The sequence below is a fragment of the Pan troglodytes genome, chromosome 3, assembly GCF_028858775.2.
Source record: "Pan troglodytes isolate AG18354 chromosome 3, NHGRI_mPanTro3-v2.0_pri, whole genome shotgun sequence".
Lineage (NCBI taxonomy): Eukaryota > Metazoa > Chordata > Mammalia > Primates > Hominidae > Pan > Pan troglodytes.
Genome location: NC_072401.2, coordinates 61,842,742 through 61,862,490, shown reverse-complemented (window position 1 = coordinate 61,862,490; position 19,749 = coordinate 61,842,742). Strand labels below are relative to the sequence as shown.

The 19,749-nt window shown below is 34.3% G+C and overlaps 1 protein-coding gene across 1 annotated transcript in view; it reads right to left on the bottom strand.

The window, feature by feature from the left end:
• TMPRSS11F (transmembrane serine protease 11F) overlaps positions 1-19,749 on the bottom strand; it is a 140,965-nt gene that overhangs the window by 54,716 nt on the left and 66,500 nt on the right. Inside the window, exon 3 of the mRNA XM_054683055.2 lies at positions 2,735-2,886. Within this exon, the coding sequence (XP_054539030.1) occupies positions 2,735-2,886 (152 nt within the window). The remainder of the gene's footprint in view (positions 1-2,734; positions 2,887-19,749) is intronic.

Sequence of the window (19,749 nt, the reverse complement as noted above, 5' to 3'; positions counted from 1 at the left end):
CTTCAACAAGGCAGATGATGCTTGCAACAATGTTGAGTAGATGCAAGCCTCAAAAAAATACGTACAATGCTGTTATACTCATTTAATGTTCAAATACGATTTCGTTTTAAGACATTTTCTTTCTCTTTGAGGAAATAATAAGAATCCAAATGGAAATCCTGAGGATAATAAGCACACATTAATCTAAAAGTCTTTTCATCATGTCAAGTAATAAATAGAGACATGAATTCTATCAAGCATTTAATAGTCAATTAATAACACAGTAATTGTTTTTTAAAATGATACCCAAGTAGCATTGAAAAATTTTATGGAGTTGTAAAAATAAAACCTGAGAACGTTTAAACAATGTTTTACTACGCAGCCTGTGGTTCTCCATGGCACATGTTCTTTTTCCCTTGTATATATCTGAAGATGTATTCCTGTGATCTCTGGCTGAAGGGCACTGATAAATCAACCATATTCAAAAGTCACTGATTTTATTAATTCTTATTTTAAAATTGCCCAGTTTTAAAAACAGTGGATAATTGGTCAGAATTATAATGCACTGAAAGCCGATCATTCATAATTACTGAAATCTTTAGAATAAAAATAACTCCATCAAATACACTTCCATCCTGGTGATGTGACTTTTACCACTATGTCTGCTAAAATCCTTATCTCTGTTGTGATTATTTTACAATTATTGATAATTTTTACTCCACTGTCTTTCAGATCTATTCATGTACAATCTATAAAAGTAATATTTTAGAAATAATTTGTCCTCTGTTGTTTCCCTGGTTACTAGAATGTAATTTCCTTTACTGAATTCCTTCTGCTATAAAAATAGGTATGTTCCTTTTAAAAACTGCAACATCTTATATACCTCTATTTTATCCCATTCTACTTGTTTAACTTTTGTCATGGTCTACCTTCTCCTGTCTTTTCCTAAATGTCCATCTGCAGTCAGGCAACTTTTCAATTATCTGCAGTCAGGAAAGTCTTGGAGACAGAACACTCAAATCCTTGGGTGTTAACCTCTGTATTAGTTGTCTACTGCTGCTATAACAAATTACTGTAGGTTTGGTGACTTAAAACAACACGAATTTATACTCTTACAGTTCTGGAGGTCATATATCATATGTCAGTTTTACAAAGCTAAAATCAAAAAGTTGGCAGAGCTGGTTCCTTCTAGACGCTGTAAGGGGAGAATTTATTTTTTGCCTTTTTCTAGAGACTACCCTCATTCCTTTGCTGATGGTCCCATTTTACATCCTCCCATTCTCCTCTTGCTTTTGTTGTTCTTCCTCCTTTGACCTTCTTTCCTCCCTTTTATTAGGACCCTTGCAGTTATATTTAGGACCTATCCAAAATATCCAGGATAATGTCCCATCTCAAAATTATTAGTTTAATGACATCTGGAAAGGCCTTTTTGCTACATAAGGTAACATTCACAGATTCTAACAATTAGGACATGGACATCTTGGCATGGGAATGGGGCATTATTCAGCCTATGACAACCTCTAAGATTTTTTTAATGGCTAAAATGCTTTTGTCGTCATTAGTTTTACTATCCCTTCATTTTTTTTCTTTTTTAAGCATTGGGAGTGAAGGGCATTTTAAAAACAAAACTATTTCATTACCTTCTAACCCAAAGAAAATACTAACAAAAGATAAAATTGTATAGAGTAACTTGGCTTATGCTTTCATTTTATGAGAGTCTAAGGAATGGCTATTATCAATCCCCCAATAATGAGGGTAGGAAGGTAAACTGGGCATGTTGGACAATATTTCATTTCTTCTTTGGATCTTTCAAATGTGGTTTATTGATATGACTGATATGAGTGCCTAAAATTTTAAGTCTTAATCACCTGTGATTAAAAATGCAGAAATCGACGGGGCATGGTGGCTGATGTCTATAATCCCAGCACTTTGGGAGGCTGGGTCGAGCGGATCACCTAAGGTCACAAGTTCGAGACCAGCCTGGCCAACATGGTGAAACCCCAACTCTACTAAAAATACAAAAATTAACCGAGTGTAGTGGCAGGTGCTTATAATCCTAGCTACTCAGGAGGCTGAGGCAGGAGAATTTCTTGAACCTGGGAAGTGGAGGTTGCAATGAGCGGGGATCGTGCGACTGCCCTCCAGCCTGGGTGATAACGCAAGAATCTGTCTCAAAAAAAAAGAGGAAAATACAGAAACCAAAGACGAAGGTAAATGAATCTTAGTTGATTGTCATTTGGCTCAATTATGATACTGACTCTCCATTTTTGCATATATAATTAGGAATTAATACTGAGCTTTTCCTTCTTCCCACAGTCATAAAAAAATCTGTTTTTTTCTTCAAAAATAATGCTGGATCTTTAGCCCTTTAAAGGTATTTTTCAGATAACTCTTCTTATATCCTGAGCTTTTCTTGAGGCAACTCATTAATATACTGATTCTGAAAAGAGTATACTAAACTCTCAGCACATTATGTAATTTGTCTTTATGCGAAAGATGATCTTTTCATTCTTCTTTCTCTTTTTTATGTATTTCTTTTAGATACGTCTATCAATGCCATGCTTATTACAAAGTTAACTGGGTGGAAATATGTAACACAGAGCTCAATACAGAAGCAAACTATAATTTAACATCAGTAAAAGACTGGTAATTAAAATGTTAATATCATGCAAATGTCACTTTTTATACAACAGAAAATTTCAAGATACGAAGTCATGGAGTACTTAGGCAATGGAACTGTGACCTGGATACTTACCCTCAACAACAAAATGAGTAACAATACCAATTGCAATTCCTATGATTGCTACAATTGCTAATGTGAAAAGAGCTAGCCGTACTGAGTCCCAAAATTGCTGCTTTCTTTGATATTCAGCTCGTGAGAATTCAGCTTCTGAAAATTCAACAGGTCTGTGATAACAGAAAGAAAATAGAGACAATAAAAATTCATTATAGTTCAACTTTATGTTTACTTACTATGTTCCTCTATGAAAATAGTTTATACTGCTAAATAACAGTGAGCAACTTAGACCTTGAAAAGAACAGTAGGTTTTAATTTGCATATCCTCCCCCGCAAAAACCCAATCACAGAGTGAGGTTTAGACAAAGTTCTGCTGATGCTGACATTCAAGTGAGGATATCTTCCCACTGCATTTTATCCGGCTTATTGGCAATTTAAAACTTTGGTAGTGAAACACAAAGACTGGCTTTTAGATTTTAATATAACTACTTTTAAAATAACCTTAACAATTTCTTAATGGCATGTTGTACAAGTAGCAACATTACTTTGGAAGACCTGATCATGGCTCTTTTCATTTACTAGCACCTCCCAGTGAAATAAAAAAATGGTGAATTGTACTTAGTAAGATTCCACCACTCATGAGCATCCTTCACTTACATTTGACTCACATGACCCCACTCGTGCATTACCTCCATTACTCAAAAATATCTTACATCATTTATCTTTTTCCAACTTGAAAGTTGCTATTTATTTACTTTATTGTCTAAATTCTCAAATAAGATTCAATATTGTGATATCTTTCAAGTGAAATTTTTCTGTAAATGACTTTATGCTTTTCTCTTTACTTAATCAATATTTATTGTGAACTTGTTTCATTAAATGAGATCATGAAAAAGTCCATAGAATAGGACCTACCACATCAAAATAATGTTTCAGAAACTGTTCTAGATCCCTAAATGTATACAGATTTTAAGATAAACTCTTTGTCTTTGGGATGCCCACACTTTAAAAGGGGAAACAGACATGGAAACAAGTAGTTATTATATAGTGTGAATTGTGCCAAAATAAATTTGTACAAGAAGAGGGAGCACTAAACTTTTTGAAGGGTTGTGTCAGGAGATTTTATTAAGAAAGTGACATGATTACAATTTTGAGGAATAAAAGCTCACCAGGTCAAAAAAAAAAGGACAGAGAAAATAGCATGTGGGGCGTTGGGGGGAAGGGAGGAATGTGAAACAGGATTCATTACTAATAGGGGATAAAAATATAAATAAAACATGATTTTCATCCTCTAAGAATTTATTGTCTCAATATATGTTCAAGATTGCAAGTCTTTCACAAGACTGCAATTCTGGGAAGAGGATATGGTAGAGCTGGTGGACTGGGAGTCTCATAACCCAAAGTAAGCACCTGGAAATTTACTCTGGAGGAGGTGGAAAGCCAATAGAAAATTTTAATTAGATTGAAGAGTTTCGAAGATTTAGAAAAGTCACACAGATGTGAATGAGGATGGGGATTAAGGCAAGAGTGCAGACAGGTAGACCAGTTTAGAGGTCATATTGATGGGCCAGGAAGCAGACTGTGAGGACCTGAACTGAGGCTATGGAATGGGGTGGAGAGGAGGCGATGGATTTAGTTGTAGTTCTTGAACTTTGTTGAATGATTGATCAGCTGTGGGACAAGAAAAGGATTAATGGCCCACTTGTTTGGACGTCCAGGTAAATTACTGTGACTCCAGGCAGGATGGGGAATATTAAAGGAGAATAGTGTTTCCAATAAAGACATCAATATAGTTAATAAAGAGCAATTTGCTGTCCTTAGACTTGGGTCTGGGTCTGAACCAAATGAAAAGTATCTGTTTTACGGCCTTTCTCTTTGACTTATTTTATTTTAGTTGTGTCACTAATATCTGTTTATATGATTCTAATAAAGCAACTGTTAAGGTTAGAATTACATAACCTAGAAAAAAAATGAAAAAGTTACTATGTACTCATGTGAAATATCATTCCTCTCACCCATAATCGAAGTCTCTATTTCCAAAATCTATGGCAATAAGTAGTTTGAGTATGTAGCTTGTGAATATTATGGCTGCTGTAATTACTTTATTATTCCCATTCCTTTTCCCCCCTTAGTTTTGTAGGTTTCATTACTATACTCTGATCCCTTCAAGAAGCACGAAATAACAAGAATCAAGTTTAATAAAATGTAAGGGGTTGATAGCCAAATATCACATCATGGTAGCACTGCATCGTTGTAAAGGGACTTTTTAAGAAATCATAGTCACATTTGATTTTAAAATAAGTTTCTTCTGCCTAGTGATTAGCTATTTTCAGTCTGATGTAACTGGAATGTTGCCTTCTGTCTAATGTGGAAGTTGAAATAAGTTTTACCAAATGCCCATTTATGTGTTTTGAAGTGTAGCTGGCAGGTACAGTATGCAGACACCAGCCAAGTGCAAAGGAAGTGAGATTTACCCTAATTGCGGAAAAAAGGTCATAATAAAATAACAAAGTGTTCAGAAAATTGTTAAGAAATGTGTTGGTTAGGCTGTTGTGAAAAGACTGTAATAAGCATAATAAATAAAACAAAATATATTCAGTGCATTCTTAATTATGCAAGAAACTTTGAGATTTTGACTATATTTTAGATATATTTGTTAGATGTTTAAATGGTTTAAGCTTTGAAAAAGATTATTTAGATGACATTTAAATTCCCTAATGCCTTTAAAATTCCTATATGTTTCTCCTGATTTGTACATGACAATTTTTTGTTCATTTAAACCCGAATGAGTTGGATGCTAAATGGAACCTTTCAACAGCATTTTTTTAGAAAAATAAATTTTATTGTGTATATTTAAAGGATATAACATGATGTTAAGGAATACATATAGATAGTTCAGAGGTTTCTGTAGTGAAACAAATTCACTTATCCTTTATCTCACCTAGTAACCATTTTTTGTTTGTTTTTGTGGCAACAGCAGCTAAAATCTACTCATTTAGCATGAATCCTACATAGAATACAATTTTATTACCTATAGTCCTCATGTTGTACATTAGATCTCCAGACTTTCCATCCTACATATCTGCTACTTTGTGTCCTCTGGCTGACATCTCCCCATTTAATTGCCCCTATAACCACCATTTTGTTTGCATCTCTGTATTTTTTATTTTTTAAAAAATATTACACACCTAAGAGATAATGCAATATTTTTCTCTCTGTTTCTGGCTTATGTCACTTAGCTAATATCCTCCAGGCTCATCCACGCATGGCAAATGGCAGGATCTTGGTTTTTTTGAGGGCTCAGGAAAATTCCATTGTATATATTTACCACAACTTCCTTATCCATCTGTCAATGGACACTTAGGCTGTTTCCGTATCTCAGCTATTGTGAATAATGCAGCAATGAACGTGGGAGTGCAGATATCTTTACCAGATGACGATTTCATTTCCTTTGGGTATAAGCCCAGAAGAGAGATTGCTGAGTTGTATGGTAGTTATATTTTTAATTTCTTTAGAAACCTCCATACTGTTTTTAAAATGTCTGTACCAATCTACATTCTCAGCAACACTGTCCTAGGTTCCCTTTTCTCCATACCCTGGTCAACATTTGTTACATTTTGACTTTTTGGTAATGGCCATCCTAAGGAGTGTGAGGTGGTATCTCATGTTAGTTTTAATTTACATTTTTTTGATGATTAATGATGTTGAGAACCTTTTCATATACTGTTGACCATTTTTATGTCTTCTTTAGAGAAATGTCTATTCAGGTCTTTTGCACACTTTTTAATCAGGTTATTTTTCCCCACTATTGGGTTGTATGAGTTGTTTATAAATTGTAGATATTAACCCTTTCTCAGACATACAGTTGCAAATATTTTTCCCAATCTGTGGGCTGCTTTTTCATTTTATCAATTGTTTCTTTTGCTGTGTAGAAGCTTTTAAGTTTGATGTTGTTCTGTTTATTTATTTTTGCTTTTGTGGGTTGAGCTTTTGGTGTGATACCCAAAAAATCACTGCCAAGGCCAATGTCCAGGAGCTTTTACCCGATGTTCTCTTCTGAAAGTTTTGTAGTTTCTGGTCTTCTATTTAGGTCTTTTATCCAATTTTGAGTTGTTTTTTTTTTTTTGTAAGGTGTAAGCTAAGGTTTTAATTGCATTCTTTTGCATGTGGAAATCTTGTTTAATTTACCATACCAGTACCATTTATTGGTACCAATACCACTTATTCAGAAACTATCCTTTCCTTATTGTGTCCTTGTGATGCCCTTGTCAAAAATTAGTTGACCACGGCCAGGCACAGTGGCTCATGCCTACAGTCCCAACACTTTGAAAGGCCAAGGTGGGTGGATCACTTCAGTCCAGGAGTTTCAGGCCAGCCTGGGCAACATGGCAAAACTCTGTCTCTACAAAAAAAAATACTTAAAAAAATAGTCAGTTGTGGTGGCACATGCCCGTAGTCCAAGATACTTAAGAGGCTGAGATGGGAGGATCACCTGAGCCCAGGAGGTCAAAGGAGCAGTGAGCTGTGATCATGCCCCTGCACTTCAGCTTGGGTGACAGAGTGAGACCCTGTCTCAAAAAAAAAAAAAATTAGTTGACCATATGTGTTTGGATTAATTTCTAAGCTCTCTACTTTGTTTTACTGCCCTGTTAGTCTTTATGCCAGCATCACACTGTTTTGATTAACATAGCTTTGTAATACAATTTTAAATCAGAAAGTGTGATGTCTCAAACTTTTTCATTCTCAGAATTATTTTGGCTACTCAAGGTCTTTTATGGCTCCATACAAACTTTGGGAGAATTTTTTTCTATTTCTATGAAGAATGCCAATGAGATTTCGATAGGGATTGTGTTAGATCTATATATTTCTTTGGCTAGTATGGACATTTTAACAATAGTAATTCTGATTCAGAACATAGGATATCTTTCCATTTATTGGTATTGTCTTTATTTCTTTCGTATTTTGTAGTTTTGACATACAGATCTTTCACTTCCTTGGTTAAATTTATCCTAGGTATATTACTTTTTAAATTTTTGATACTATTGGAAATAGAATTGTTTTCTTCATTTATTTTTCAATTAGGTTGTTATTTGTGTGTTGAAATAATACTGATTTCGTATGTTGATTTTGTACCCCGCAACATTATAAAATTCACTTATTAGTTCTAATAGTGTTTTGTGGCATCTTTGGGATTTATACATTTAAGATCATGTCAGAATAATTTTACTTCTTCCTTTCTGATTTGGATACCATTTATTTCTTTTCCTTATATGACTGTTCTTGCCAGTAGTTCCAGTACTATGTTGAACAGAAGTGGCAAGAGTGGGCATTCTTGCTTTTTACAGATGTTAGTGGAAATGCATTCAGTTTTTCCCCACTGATTACGATATTGGTTGTAGGTTTTTCATAAATGGCATTTATTGGGTTGAGGAATTTCCCTTATGATGTGGTTTGGCTGTGTCCCCATCCAAATCTCATCTTGAATTGTAGTTCCCATTATCCCTACATGTCATAGGAGGGACCTGGTGGGAGGTAACTGAATCATGGGGGTGGTTACCTCCATGCTGTTCTCATGATAGTGAGTGAGTTCTTATGAGATCTAATGGTTTTATAAGATGCTTTTCCCTGCCTTCACGCTGTACTTCTCCCTGCCATTGCCATGCGAAGGACATGTTTGCTTCACCTTCTGCCATGATTATAAGTTTCCTGAGGGCTCCCCAGCCCTGCAGAACTGTGAGTCAATTACACCTCTTCCCCTTATAAATTACTCAGTCTCAGGTATTTCTTCATAGCAGTGTGAGAATGGACTAATACACCTTCTATTCCAAAACTGTTGAGAATTTTTATCAAGAAATAATGTTGAACTTTGTCAGAGATATTTTCAATAAAGATAATCATGAGGCTTTTATCTATCATTCTACTAATGTGATGCATCACATTGATTGATGTATCTATGTTAAACCAGCCTCGCATGCCAGAGTTAAATCCCACTTGATCATGATGTATAATATTTTTGATGTGTTGCTGGACTCAGTATATTTTATTGAGCATTTTTGCATCAATGTTTATCTAAGAAATTTGCTTGTAGGTTTTTTTTTTTTTTCCTTGTGATGTCTTTGTCTTCTTAGGTATCAAGGTGATGCTGGCCTTGTAAAATGTGTTGGAAATCATTCCCTCTAGGTCTTTTTTTTTTTTTTTTTTTTTTTTTTTTTGCAAGAGTTTGGGAAGTATTGGTATCAATTCTTCTTTAAATATTTGGCAAAATTCAGCTGTGAAGCCATCTGGTCCTGGGCTTTTCTTTGTTGGAAATTAACAACCTTTTATCATACTTTGTATTGCATCTATTTTAAAAGATAAAATTGTGTTTGTTATTTAGTTCTTTTGAAGGTGGAAATGTTTGTTTTGCTGTATTTTCTTTCTTCATGTTAAAGTAAAATTGAAATAAAAATGAGAAATATACAACTCAAACCTACTCTTCCATGTAAGTAAACTTTTTAAAAGTTAAACAGAAAACGTCCGTATATCCTCTAAACTAGTGATGGGTTTTTATGATCAAAATAAATACAAGTTGACTGGGTTTAATTCTGGCTTTGCTACTATCAGCAAGCTAGTTAAATTCTGTACTTCGATCTCCTCATCTGTAAAATGAAGAATAAAAGTCTTTCATGGCTTTGTCAGACCCAAAATAATACAAACAATAAATACCAGTAAATAATTGGTGGATAGTCCTGTTTCTTTCAATCCCTAAAGCAAAGGGATTTGTTTTGTTCTGTTTTTGGTCTTTTCTTTAAATATAATTCTTCAGATGACCTGACAGTTTATAGTTAAGAATATTTCTGTATTTTCTCCAGAGTAATCTGTATAATTACTGTTAAAGTTACTCACTAATATTATTTTTGTTTAAAATGTATAAAAATAAATGTTTCTGAATTTCTTGCAAAATGAACAAAATGACGTCTAGAAGCATAAACATAAAGAATATAAACCTATCAGTATTTACTACCCAAATTCTCCATTTTAGCTGCTTTAAGATATTAACCACTCAGCAGAATTAAAATCTTGATCTATAGTCTGAAGGTAAAAAACACAGAATATTTAAAATAAAACCAATACATCTGTTAAAAACTTGTGGGATTATGCTTTATCCATTAATAATTCAATGTGGGCACCAAATAAAATGACGTTGTTGTGACATCACATTAATGTTGTAATGAGACATAAAATAACTATCATTATTATGTCCATATCATTAAAAAAATCTATTCAAATAAACAGAACACAGTAACTAAAGCCTTTTGGTAATTTAAATAGAAATAAAACTCGAATAGTCACAGTAATGGAGTACACATCAAAAGAGTCCAATTTAGTTCTGTGGATGGCAGTGGGATTCCCTTTGGGAGATCTCTTTCTATGGTAGGTCTACTGGCAATATTGGAAAGCATGAGTCAGAAACACTGGCAACGGGAGACAGATAGTAAAAAGCAGGGGCTACTTGTGTTGTTGCAGCATTTAAAATGATAGAGCCATCTAAGTCATGATGACACTGGTATTTTCATGAGGAGGCAAAATTTGCTTTGGACTCAATAAAAATTCCAAAGATAAGAAACACTAATCAGAGGATTGCAAAAAATGTCCTTGGATTTCTCAAAAGGCATATGAGGGCATATTCTATAAATGTCATTACGATAAGTGACTTCAGAAGCATCAAGAATTGGCAAAGTGGTGGGAAACTGCAGGGGGAGGGGTTACAACTATGAGTTAAGACATCAAAATTAGCTTCCTATCAGCTAGAAATGACTGGTTTGACAAAACAGTCAATGAAGAAAGGTGAAATTGTGGAGTGTGGGCAGAAATTGCATAGCATCCTGCTCCTTTATTGGAATGTGTAATAGCTCTGTACATGGGGGAAAATATTAAATCTTATTTACATAATAGAATATAATGTAAAACATTTAAGACATTTAAAGAAACTGGTTATAATAATTTCATGAGTTTTCTGAAATTTTCTTTGAAAACATTTTTTAGACTTTCGAGTTCTAGATTCAGTACAAGATCTATCTCTCTTTACAGCTGACTTTCAAAATCACTATTACCATCTTGGAAGCACTACTCTCATGCTATGGTATCAGCAAGGTCAGCTATACCTCTGATAGCAGTCACACAAGTAACAATACTAAACACTTAATTTCATTCATACAAATACAAGCAGCATTTCTGCAGTTTTCTTGTATTAGAATGGTCACATTTACCACCTCAAGAAGACTTTATAGTTACTATGACTGCCAAGTATAGTATTAATAAAAATAAATTTCATTCATTCATTTAGTACATGTTCAGTTAGTACATGTTCATTGGACATCTACTATGTTCCAGACACTAATTTAGTTACTATGGATATGGCCGTACTAAGGATATAGACTGCCTTTATGTGTCCCAATGGAAAAGATAGTTTGTGCAATAAACAAATCTATACATAAATGTCAGGTATCAAGTAAGAGGACACAGAATAACCAGGGTACAGTGAGGGAGGTGGTAGGATTAAGGTGATCAGGGGAGATCACTCTGCAAAAGTGATATCTAAGTGGAGACATGAACAAGGTGAAAGATGGAGCCATGTAACTATCTGAGGGGAAAATGTTACAGCAAAAGAAATAGTCATTACAAGGACCCTGAGGTAGGAGCAGACTTGGTGAATTTGCAGAAGAGCAGAAGGTCAGTGTGGCCAGTAGGCAGTGTGCAAGTGGAAGAGGGAAGATGATGGGGTCAGAGATCATTATAAACCACATCATAACCCAGCAGGCCACAATAAGAACCATTTTGGTCCCAGCACTTTGAGAGGCCAAGGCGGGCAGATCACGAGGTCAAGAGATCAAGACCATCCTGGCCAACATAGTGAAACCCCATCTCTACTAAAAATGGAAAAATTAGCTGGGTGTGGTAGCACTTGCCTGTAGTTCCAGCTACTTGGGAGGCTGAGGCAGGAGAATCGCTTGAACTCAGGAGGCAGAGGCTGCAGTGAGCTGAGATTGTGCCACTGCACTCCAGCCTGGAGACAAAGGGAGACTCTGTCTCAAATGTTAAAAAAGGAACCATTTTGGAGTTTTGATCCCTGTGGATGGGACTGATCTTTTCAAAAGGATCACCCTGTGGATAATACACTGGATGGAAGGCAGCCGCGAAGATGTGAAAAGTGGAAGCAGCAAAACTGATTAGGGGACCCTTGCAATAGTTCAGGTCTGAGATGATGGCTACTTGGAGTAGGATGCTAGCAACGAGGAAATCAGAACATATAACTGGATTCAGAATATATTTTGAAGTTATAGCTGACAGAATTTGCTGATGAATTGGTTGTAGAAATGAGAGAAAGAGAAGAGTTAAGGAGGATGCCAAGGTCTTTAGTCTGTGCAGAGAAAAATGATAATCCAGTGGATATGAAACATTTTGAAAGTAGTAACATCATTCTCAAATTAATGCTTATATGGAATTCTAGTGTGTAACACAGACTTAAAGCAAAGATGTTCTGGGATGGAGAGGGTGTACAGATGTCTGCCAGTATGTAATCTGCCCACTGGAAGGGACCCCTGAGACACATTTGCAAGAATTAACTCCTGAATTTCACACAGACTACAATCGCTTCAGCAAAATCCTGAAGATCCTCCATGATGGAGCCCTGGGCAGCATGACGTGTCACCCAGCCCCTACTGATGTCTCTTGCACTCCGTTCTCCAGCCTTTACATGCCATGTACCCAATGAGCACACCTTCATTTTTCTAATGTCACCTCTATAAAATCTTTCCAACATATACAACTCCTGGGTAGGCTTTGACTTGTAAATAAGGAACCAGCATGCCATTTATTTCCTCTCTGTCCTCAGAAAAGATTATTGCTTCAGAAGAGGTAGAAAAGGCTGTGATGTAGAGAAGTTAGTCTTTGATAAAGGGACATGCATCCTCTGAGACTAGCTGTAGTACAAATGTATTTGTAAGTATGGGGGTAGGGATTTGAAGGATTCCTTTTTTATTTTACCCAGGACCTGGCAGAATCACAGAATTTACAGTTAACTTACAATTATTCCACTTCAATCACCAATACTAACATCCACTTTATCAGAACACTACCATAATGTTGTCTAGCCTATTCTTAAAACCTTTCCTTCTAACTTCCTGAGAAAGCTCCCCTCACCTTTGCTTAGTCTGATGATGCTTTTTAGGCATGCATTCCCAAAGTTTGCATCTCCTACACTAACTATATTTTCTTAGGAACATTCAAAATGGATATAATCCGTATGTCACATCTAATACAGTCAACAAGTTCTAATTGAGCACCTACTATGTAACCTAACACTATTCTAGGTGCTGGGTATTCTCTAGTGAACAAAAGAAGGTCCAGTACTCCAGTACCAGTACTGGAGTACCCGGTACTCCAGTAACAGAAATAAAATCACTTATACATTTACAGCTCCTCCCACTGTTTGGCCAAACCAGAGGGTTAAATTCTCTTATTGCCTTGGTGAAAAATTAGGGTCATGCTGAGAAAGCATTTGCCACATATCTTTTATAAATTAAGAAATATGAATAGGAATTATACACCAGGTGGATATAATGATGAAAGTACAGCTCCCTAAAAATTTTATAAGTCTGCTTCTTTCATTCAGAATTTAATGCTTGGCTTTGTTTTAAATCAACCACCTAAATAATGTGTCTCAAAATTTGAAATAAAGAGCCAATAGTTTATGTTGAATAAGTTTATATATTAGTTCAACTTAGTAACACAAAGGAAAGAAGGATGAGTTGGCCAAGGGTTTAAGTACAAAAGAGAAGTTATTTGTCAGGACTATATAAACATCCTTTAATAACATATGACCAATATTATTCAGATCTTTATGATCATCCTATATGACCCTCCATTGGGCTTATTTCTGTGTTTGTTTTTAACATCATTAAAACAAGAAAACACTGGGCAATTAATTTGAAGTTGGTGAAGTGAATCCATGAGATAATTGATGACATCAAGATGAGGATTTAAATATTTGATTATACTTGATACTAAAGAAATGTAAACAACAAAACATTAAATTAAATGCAGTACACTCTTCTATGTGCAGCATAAATATTTATGTGCTAATCAAGTATTCTCACAGCAGTAGCCTTGGGGGGAAATTCTTTTTATGTCTTACATATGTCTTAACATATTTGTATTCAACCTGAAGCATAGATACACATTAGATATTCCGTTTGGGCACAGTCCTCTCTACTTCTTGCCAAAAAGCCTTCATTTCTGGGAATACTTGTGGTTAATAACATCTTCTTAATGGCATGGGTTAACTAAGGTTAATGACCTTCCTTACTACACACATATACACACAGATACACAGAATGAGACTCACATGTTAATGGTGAGAAGCAGCAATGGAGAACAAATACAATATTCATTTTAAATGCTATTTTAGATGCACAAAGGAAACTGTGAACCTCAGCAAAATCCACAGACTCAGACCTCTTCCTCCCCAGTGTTTAGCCATGGATATGTGGCAGAGTAAAAGTAAATCACCAGAACTGGACTGTCTTTAATTATGATCTGCTCTATAGGCAATTAAAAGGCATAAAGTTTGTTTTGGGAGATTTAAGTTGAGAGATAGTATAACATACTAGTTAGAAGCCCAGATTCTGTAGTCCAGCTGTTCTATTTTAAGTTCCAACTCTGACATTTGTGAGCAGTATGATTGTAGGCAAGATACTGAACCTTTTTTACCTCAGTTTTTTCATCTGCAAAATGGGTATAACAGTATCTACTTGATATATTTCTTGCAAAAATAAAATGAGATAATATATTTAACATGTCAAAGTGCTATAAATGTTATTGCTATTATTAAAATGCTATCCGCTTACTGATTTTTATTTTAAAACACTGAATGCCTAGGAATAATCAAATCCAAATGTCTTTGTTCCTCTTCAGTATGACCAGTTTATTTTTGTTCTCACTTTAGTGAAATGTTTTTCTGCTTTCTTATTTAACTTCCTTGTCTTTAAAAATAAAATGGCTATAGCAGGAGTCCAACGATGGGAATGGACAGCACAACTCTTTAACCATTCTTCAAAACCATAGTACTAAGTCCTTTCAAAATAAACAAGGCCATCATAAATTTCAATCTCATTTTCTTTTATGTCTTATTTAGGCTGAAGTCCACCAATTAGAGACTGTTTTTATACAAATTCCATATGGCATTAAGCATGATGATGTAACATAACTAAATCTCAGTACTGTTCCCCCAAAACATAGGTATAGTCCCTTTTTTATATGATTTGTCTAGTCTACTTTTCCCAGTTGGAGCTTATACATCTACTTTCACAATCTTCACCCATCTCAGTTTTATATTTCCAAAATGATTCTTTCTCATGCACTGAATCTCTTAATAAACATGGTCTTTCCAAAACTTTTGACTACTCCTACAGCAACTCAGACATCTTTGCCTACTGTATTAAAAACAAAATAAAACAAAACAAAAAAACATGAAACAGATGGCCCAATACTTGTAGACAGCAGCTGATTTTACCACTTACTAACTGTATATGCTCTCTATACCCTTCAGTTTCTTCATCTGAAAAATGGTGATAATGGCCCTAAATTTCTGGACTGTAGTAAGGTTTAGGGACAATATAAATTAAGTGCTTAGCACAATGTCTGACAGGTAATAGGCTATAAAAGGAAACAATTATAATTATTATTCTTCATCAACTTGAAACTATAATTATTTCAATGAAACTCCCCAAATGCCATCTTGAGGAGGAAATGAAATTTGTGTTATTTCTCCTTTGCAATATTTTTCTGCCAGCATGGTGGTGGACAGTTGATACATTTTACCTCAAATTTACCCAATTCTTTTTAGTAGTTATTTAATAGCCTCATTTAATGATTAGTTAAGGCTTAGAGAGACTAATTTAGGCAAGGTAAATTTAATTGGAACCAAGATTTGGACTCAGAACTATGATTCCCAATTCTCAATTATTTCTGTACTCTATAAATCTTCCTTTGATATTTAACCCATAGATAACTAAAACCAATGATTTGGGTTAAGTTCTATCTCATTATGTACTTGCTTAATTATCACAATGGAGTCTTAGCCTTTCTTCCTATTTCCACATTTCTCCGCAGCAATCCATCAGACACTCTGTAATTTGAGATATTTTGGAAAGCTTTTGATACTGTCTCTCCTGCTCAAATGTCTTCTTCTACCTACTGTCTACTGAATCAAGCACACACTCCATAGCATGAACTCATACCTTTTAAGTCAAGCATTTATTATTTTCATTGACGTTTCAAGTTCAGTGAGTCTAGCTTCCCTACTGAACTGTCTTTGAGCCTTTGAACATGCCCCCACACTTAACTGATCCTGCTCAAGCTGTGGGCCCCATCGGCACTGTTTTTTTCCTACTTCCCTACACTCAAATCCTATTCACCCTTCAAGATCCAGCTTAAATGTTACATCTCCATGGACCTTTTCTGAATCCCTAGTTAAAAGTGACATCATTTTATTAATGCCAAACCTATTTGGGGCTAATATTTTTATGTTATTTGTTGTGCTCTCTCTGCTAAGCTTATGTTCCCATGGTGCCCTATACTTTTCCAACCTTAAATTAATAATAAAAATATAATTTGATTGAGCCCAGGAGTTACAGTACAGCCTATGTAGTGAGACTCCTGCCTCTAAAAAATACTACTAATAATATATCAATAAATAATCAAATGTTATTATTTGTATTGATTCTAATATCATTTTTACCCAGCTAGACAGTAAACTCCACAGAGTATGAATAGTACCTATTTTGCTCATTGCCGTAACTCCAGTGTTTAGCACAGTACCTGAGCCTTAGTAGTGTTTAATAAACATTATTGAGTATGTAGACACTATAATCTACCTCATTTAATATTCTTTTATGCTAATAATTATACCTTCTCTTAGTTTATAATTTCCTAAAGGGCAGAATCTATAGCATTCTTCTCTATATCTCTTCCAGAGTTCCTAAATATGTGATTAAAAATATTAATAAATCTTCCCTCTACAAAATTTGCTCCATAGAAAGTAAAATTCTAAAATATTTATTTTTCTAATATTATACAAATATTGACCTAGTTGACATTTATAGAACACTCCACCCAACAACATAATACACATTCCCTTACACTGCATATGCAAAATTCATCAAAAAAGAGCACAATCTGTTTCATAAACATGCCTCAACAAATTAAAACAAATTAAATCTTATAAAGTATGTTCTTTGATTATAGAGAAATTAAATCATACCATAAAGGGTGATTCTGGTGAGGTCTCAGAAATGAGAAACGTGTTATTGGACAATGGAGAAAAGGCTATTCTTGTAATAAAATGGCAAAGAATTTGGCTGAATTGTTTTTGTGTCCTAGTGTTCTGTGGAAGGTAGAACCTGAGTGACAAAATTGGATATTGGCCAGGGAAATATCTATGTGAATTGCTGAAGATATGGCTTGGCTTTTCTTGACGGCCTACTGTAAAATGAAAAATGTAAAAAAAAAAAAAATGCAATATCCGTGAAGTGCAGTAAAGTGAATCACAACAAAAAGAAGTATGTCTGTATTAATATCACACAAAATCAACTTTAAATCAAGGGTTTTGCCAAGAACTAAAGAAAGATGATACGTAATTATAAAAGGGTCAATTCATCAACATAACAAATGTTAAAACGATCTGTAAATGTGTATGCAACTAACCACAGAGTTGCAAAGTACTTGAAGCAAATACTGTTATAATGAAGAGAAGTACACAAATCCACGTTATAGTTTAAGACATCAACACTCTTCTCTCAGTAACTGATAAAGTAGACAAAAATTGATAAGCAAATAGTATCTATTAGCAATATTATCAACCATCTTGACCTAGTTGACATTTATAGAACACTCCACCCAACAACAGCATAATACACATTATCTTCCACTGCATATACAAAACTAATAAAAAAAGAGCACAATTTGGTTCATAAACACACCTCAACAAATTTAAAAAAATAAATCTTATAAAGTATGTTCTTCAATTTTAAAAGAATTGAACCACAAGTTAATAACAGAAAGATATCTGGAAAATCCCCAAATATTATAAAATTAAACAACAAGCTTCTAAATGACTTAGGAATTAAAAAGAAGTACAAAAAAACTTAAAAAATATTTTGTTTTAAATGAAAACATAAAAAATTTGTGAGATGCACACAAGGCAATGATTGGGGAAAATTTATAGATTTAAATTCTTAATTAGAAAATAAGAAAACAAGAAAACAATAATCAACCCTACCTTAAGACACTGGGAAAAAGCAGAGTAAAGTAAACCAAATAAAAGCAGAAAAAAGGAAATAATAAAGAAACTGATGAAATTGAAAACAGTAGAAAAGTCAATAGAAACAAGTCAGTTCATTATAAAGATATATAGAATTATTTAGAAAAAAAGGCACAAATTTGCAACACTAGGAATGAGGAGAAAGATATTACCATAGACCTATTAAACATAAAAGAATGATAAATAAATGCTATGAATAACATTATGCCAATAAATTTGCTCATGTAGATAAAATGGATAAATCTTTTTGAAATACAAAAACTTTCAAAGCTCATTCAGGAAGACACAGATGTCTGAATAGTACATACCTAAAAATAATAACATCAATTTAAACAGATTCCGCCAGAAAACAACAGATTCTGCCAGAAAATAGAAAAAAAGGAAATGCTTCCAATTTTTTTAATGAATCCAGCATATTCTGATAACAAAACCGAAGACATTATTTTTAAAAATCGGACAAGTTAGAGTTTCCCAAAGGGAACTGGAAAAAAAAAATCAGATGAAAGCCCCTCTAAACAAGAAGTAAAAATCTTTAAAAAATGGAATTCAAGAGTGCCTAAAACCAATATTATATAAAAAGAAGTGAGATTTATCTTAGAACTACAAAGTTAGTTCAAAATTTGAAAACCAATCAGTATAACTCATAGTATTTACAGACCAAAAAACAAAACAGAAACAAAAACACTCCTATATGATCATCTCAATATATTCAGAGAAAGCATCTGAAAAAAACTTAACCTTAATTCATTATTTAAAAAAAAAAAAAAAAAAAGAAGAAGAAGAACAAGAAGAAAGCTTTCAACAAGCTAGGGATAGAAGAAGTTTCCCGGCCAGGCACAGTGGCTCACGCCTGTAATCCCAGCACTTTGGGAGGCCGATGCGGGCAGATCATGAGGTCAGGAGATCGAGACCATCCTGGCTAATACGGTGAAACCTCGTCTTTACTAAAAAATACAAAAAAAGAAAAATTAGCTGGGTGTGATGGTGGGCGCCTGTAGTCCCAGCTACTCGGGAGGCTGAGGCAGGAGAATGGTGTGAACCCAGGAGGCGGAGCTGGCAGCGAGCCAAGATCGCACCACTGCACTCCAGCCTGGGCAACAGAGCAAGACACCGTCTCAAAAAAAAAAAAAAAAAAAAAGAAGAAGAAAAGTTTCTCAAGTATATAAAGCTCTTCTAAGGAAATCCTATAGCTAATATATGCAATGGTGAGACTGAATGCTTTCTTTTAAAGCTCGGAACGGAGCAAGGATGTCTGCTCTTATCACTCCTATTTGTATTGGAAGTCTTAGCCACTGCAATAAAGCAAGAAAAAGAAATATAAAACACACAAGATGGCAAGGAATAAATTGCTTTTATTAATATACTATAAAGAAAATCCTTGAGAATCTGCCATGAAAAGACTAATATGTAAGTTTACAAAAATCACAGAGTGAAAGGTCATACATAAAAATCAAACTATTTCCATATACAAGCATTTAACAAATAGGTACTGAAATTGTAAAAGCAATAACATATACAATAGCACTGAAAACTATGAAATAATTATCTGTGAATCTAACAAAATTTGTAAAATATTTAAATGGAAAAATTTTAAAGCACTTATGAAAAATCAAATAAAAACTTAAAAATTGAGAAAGATATATTACGCTTAATTAGAAAAGTTAATCTTGCT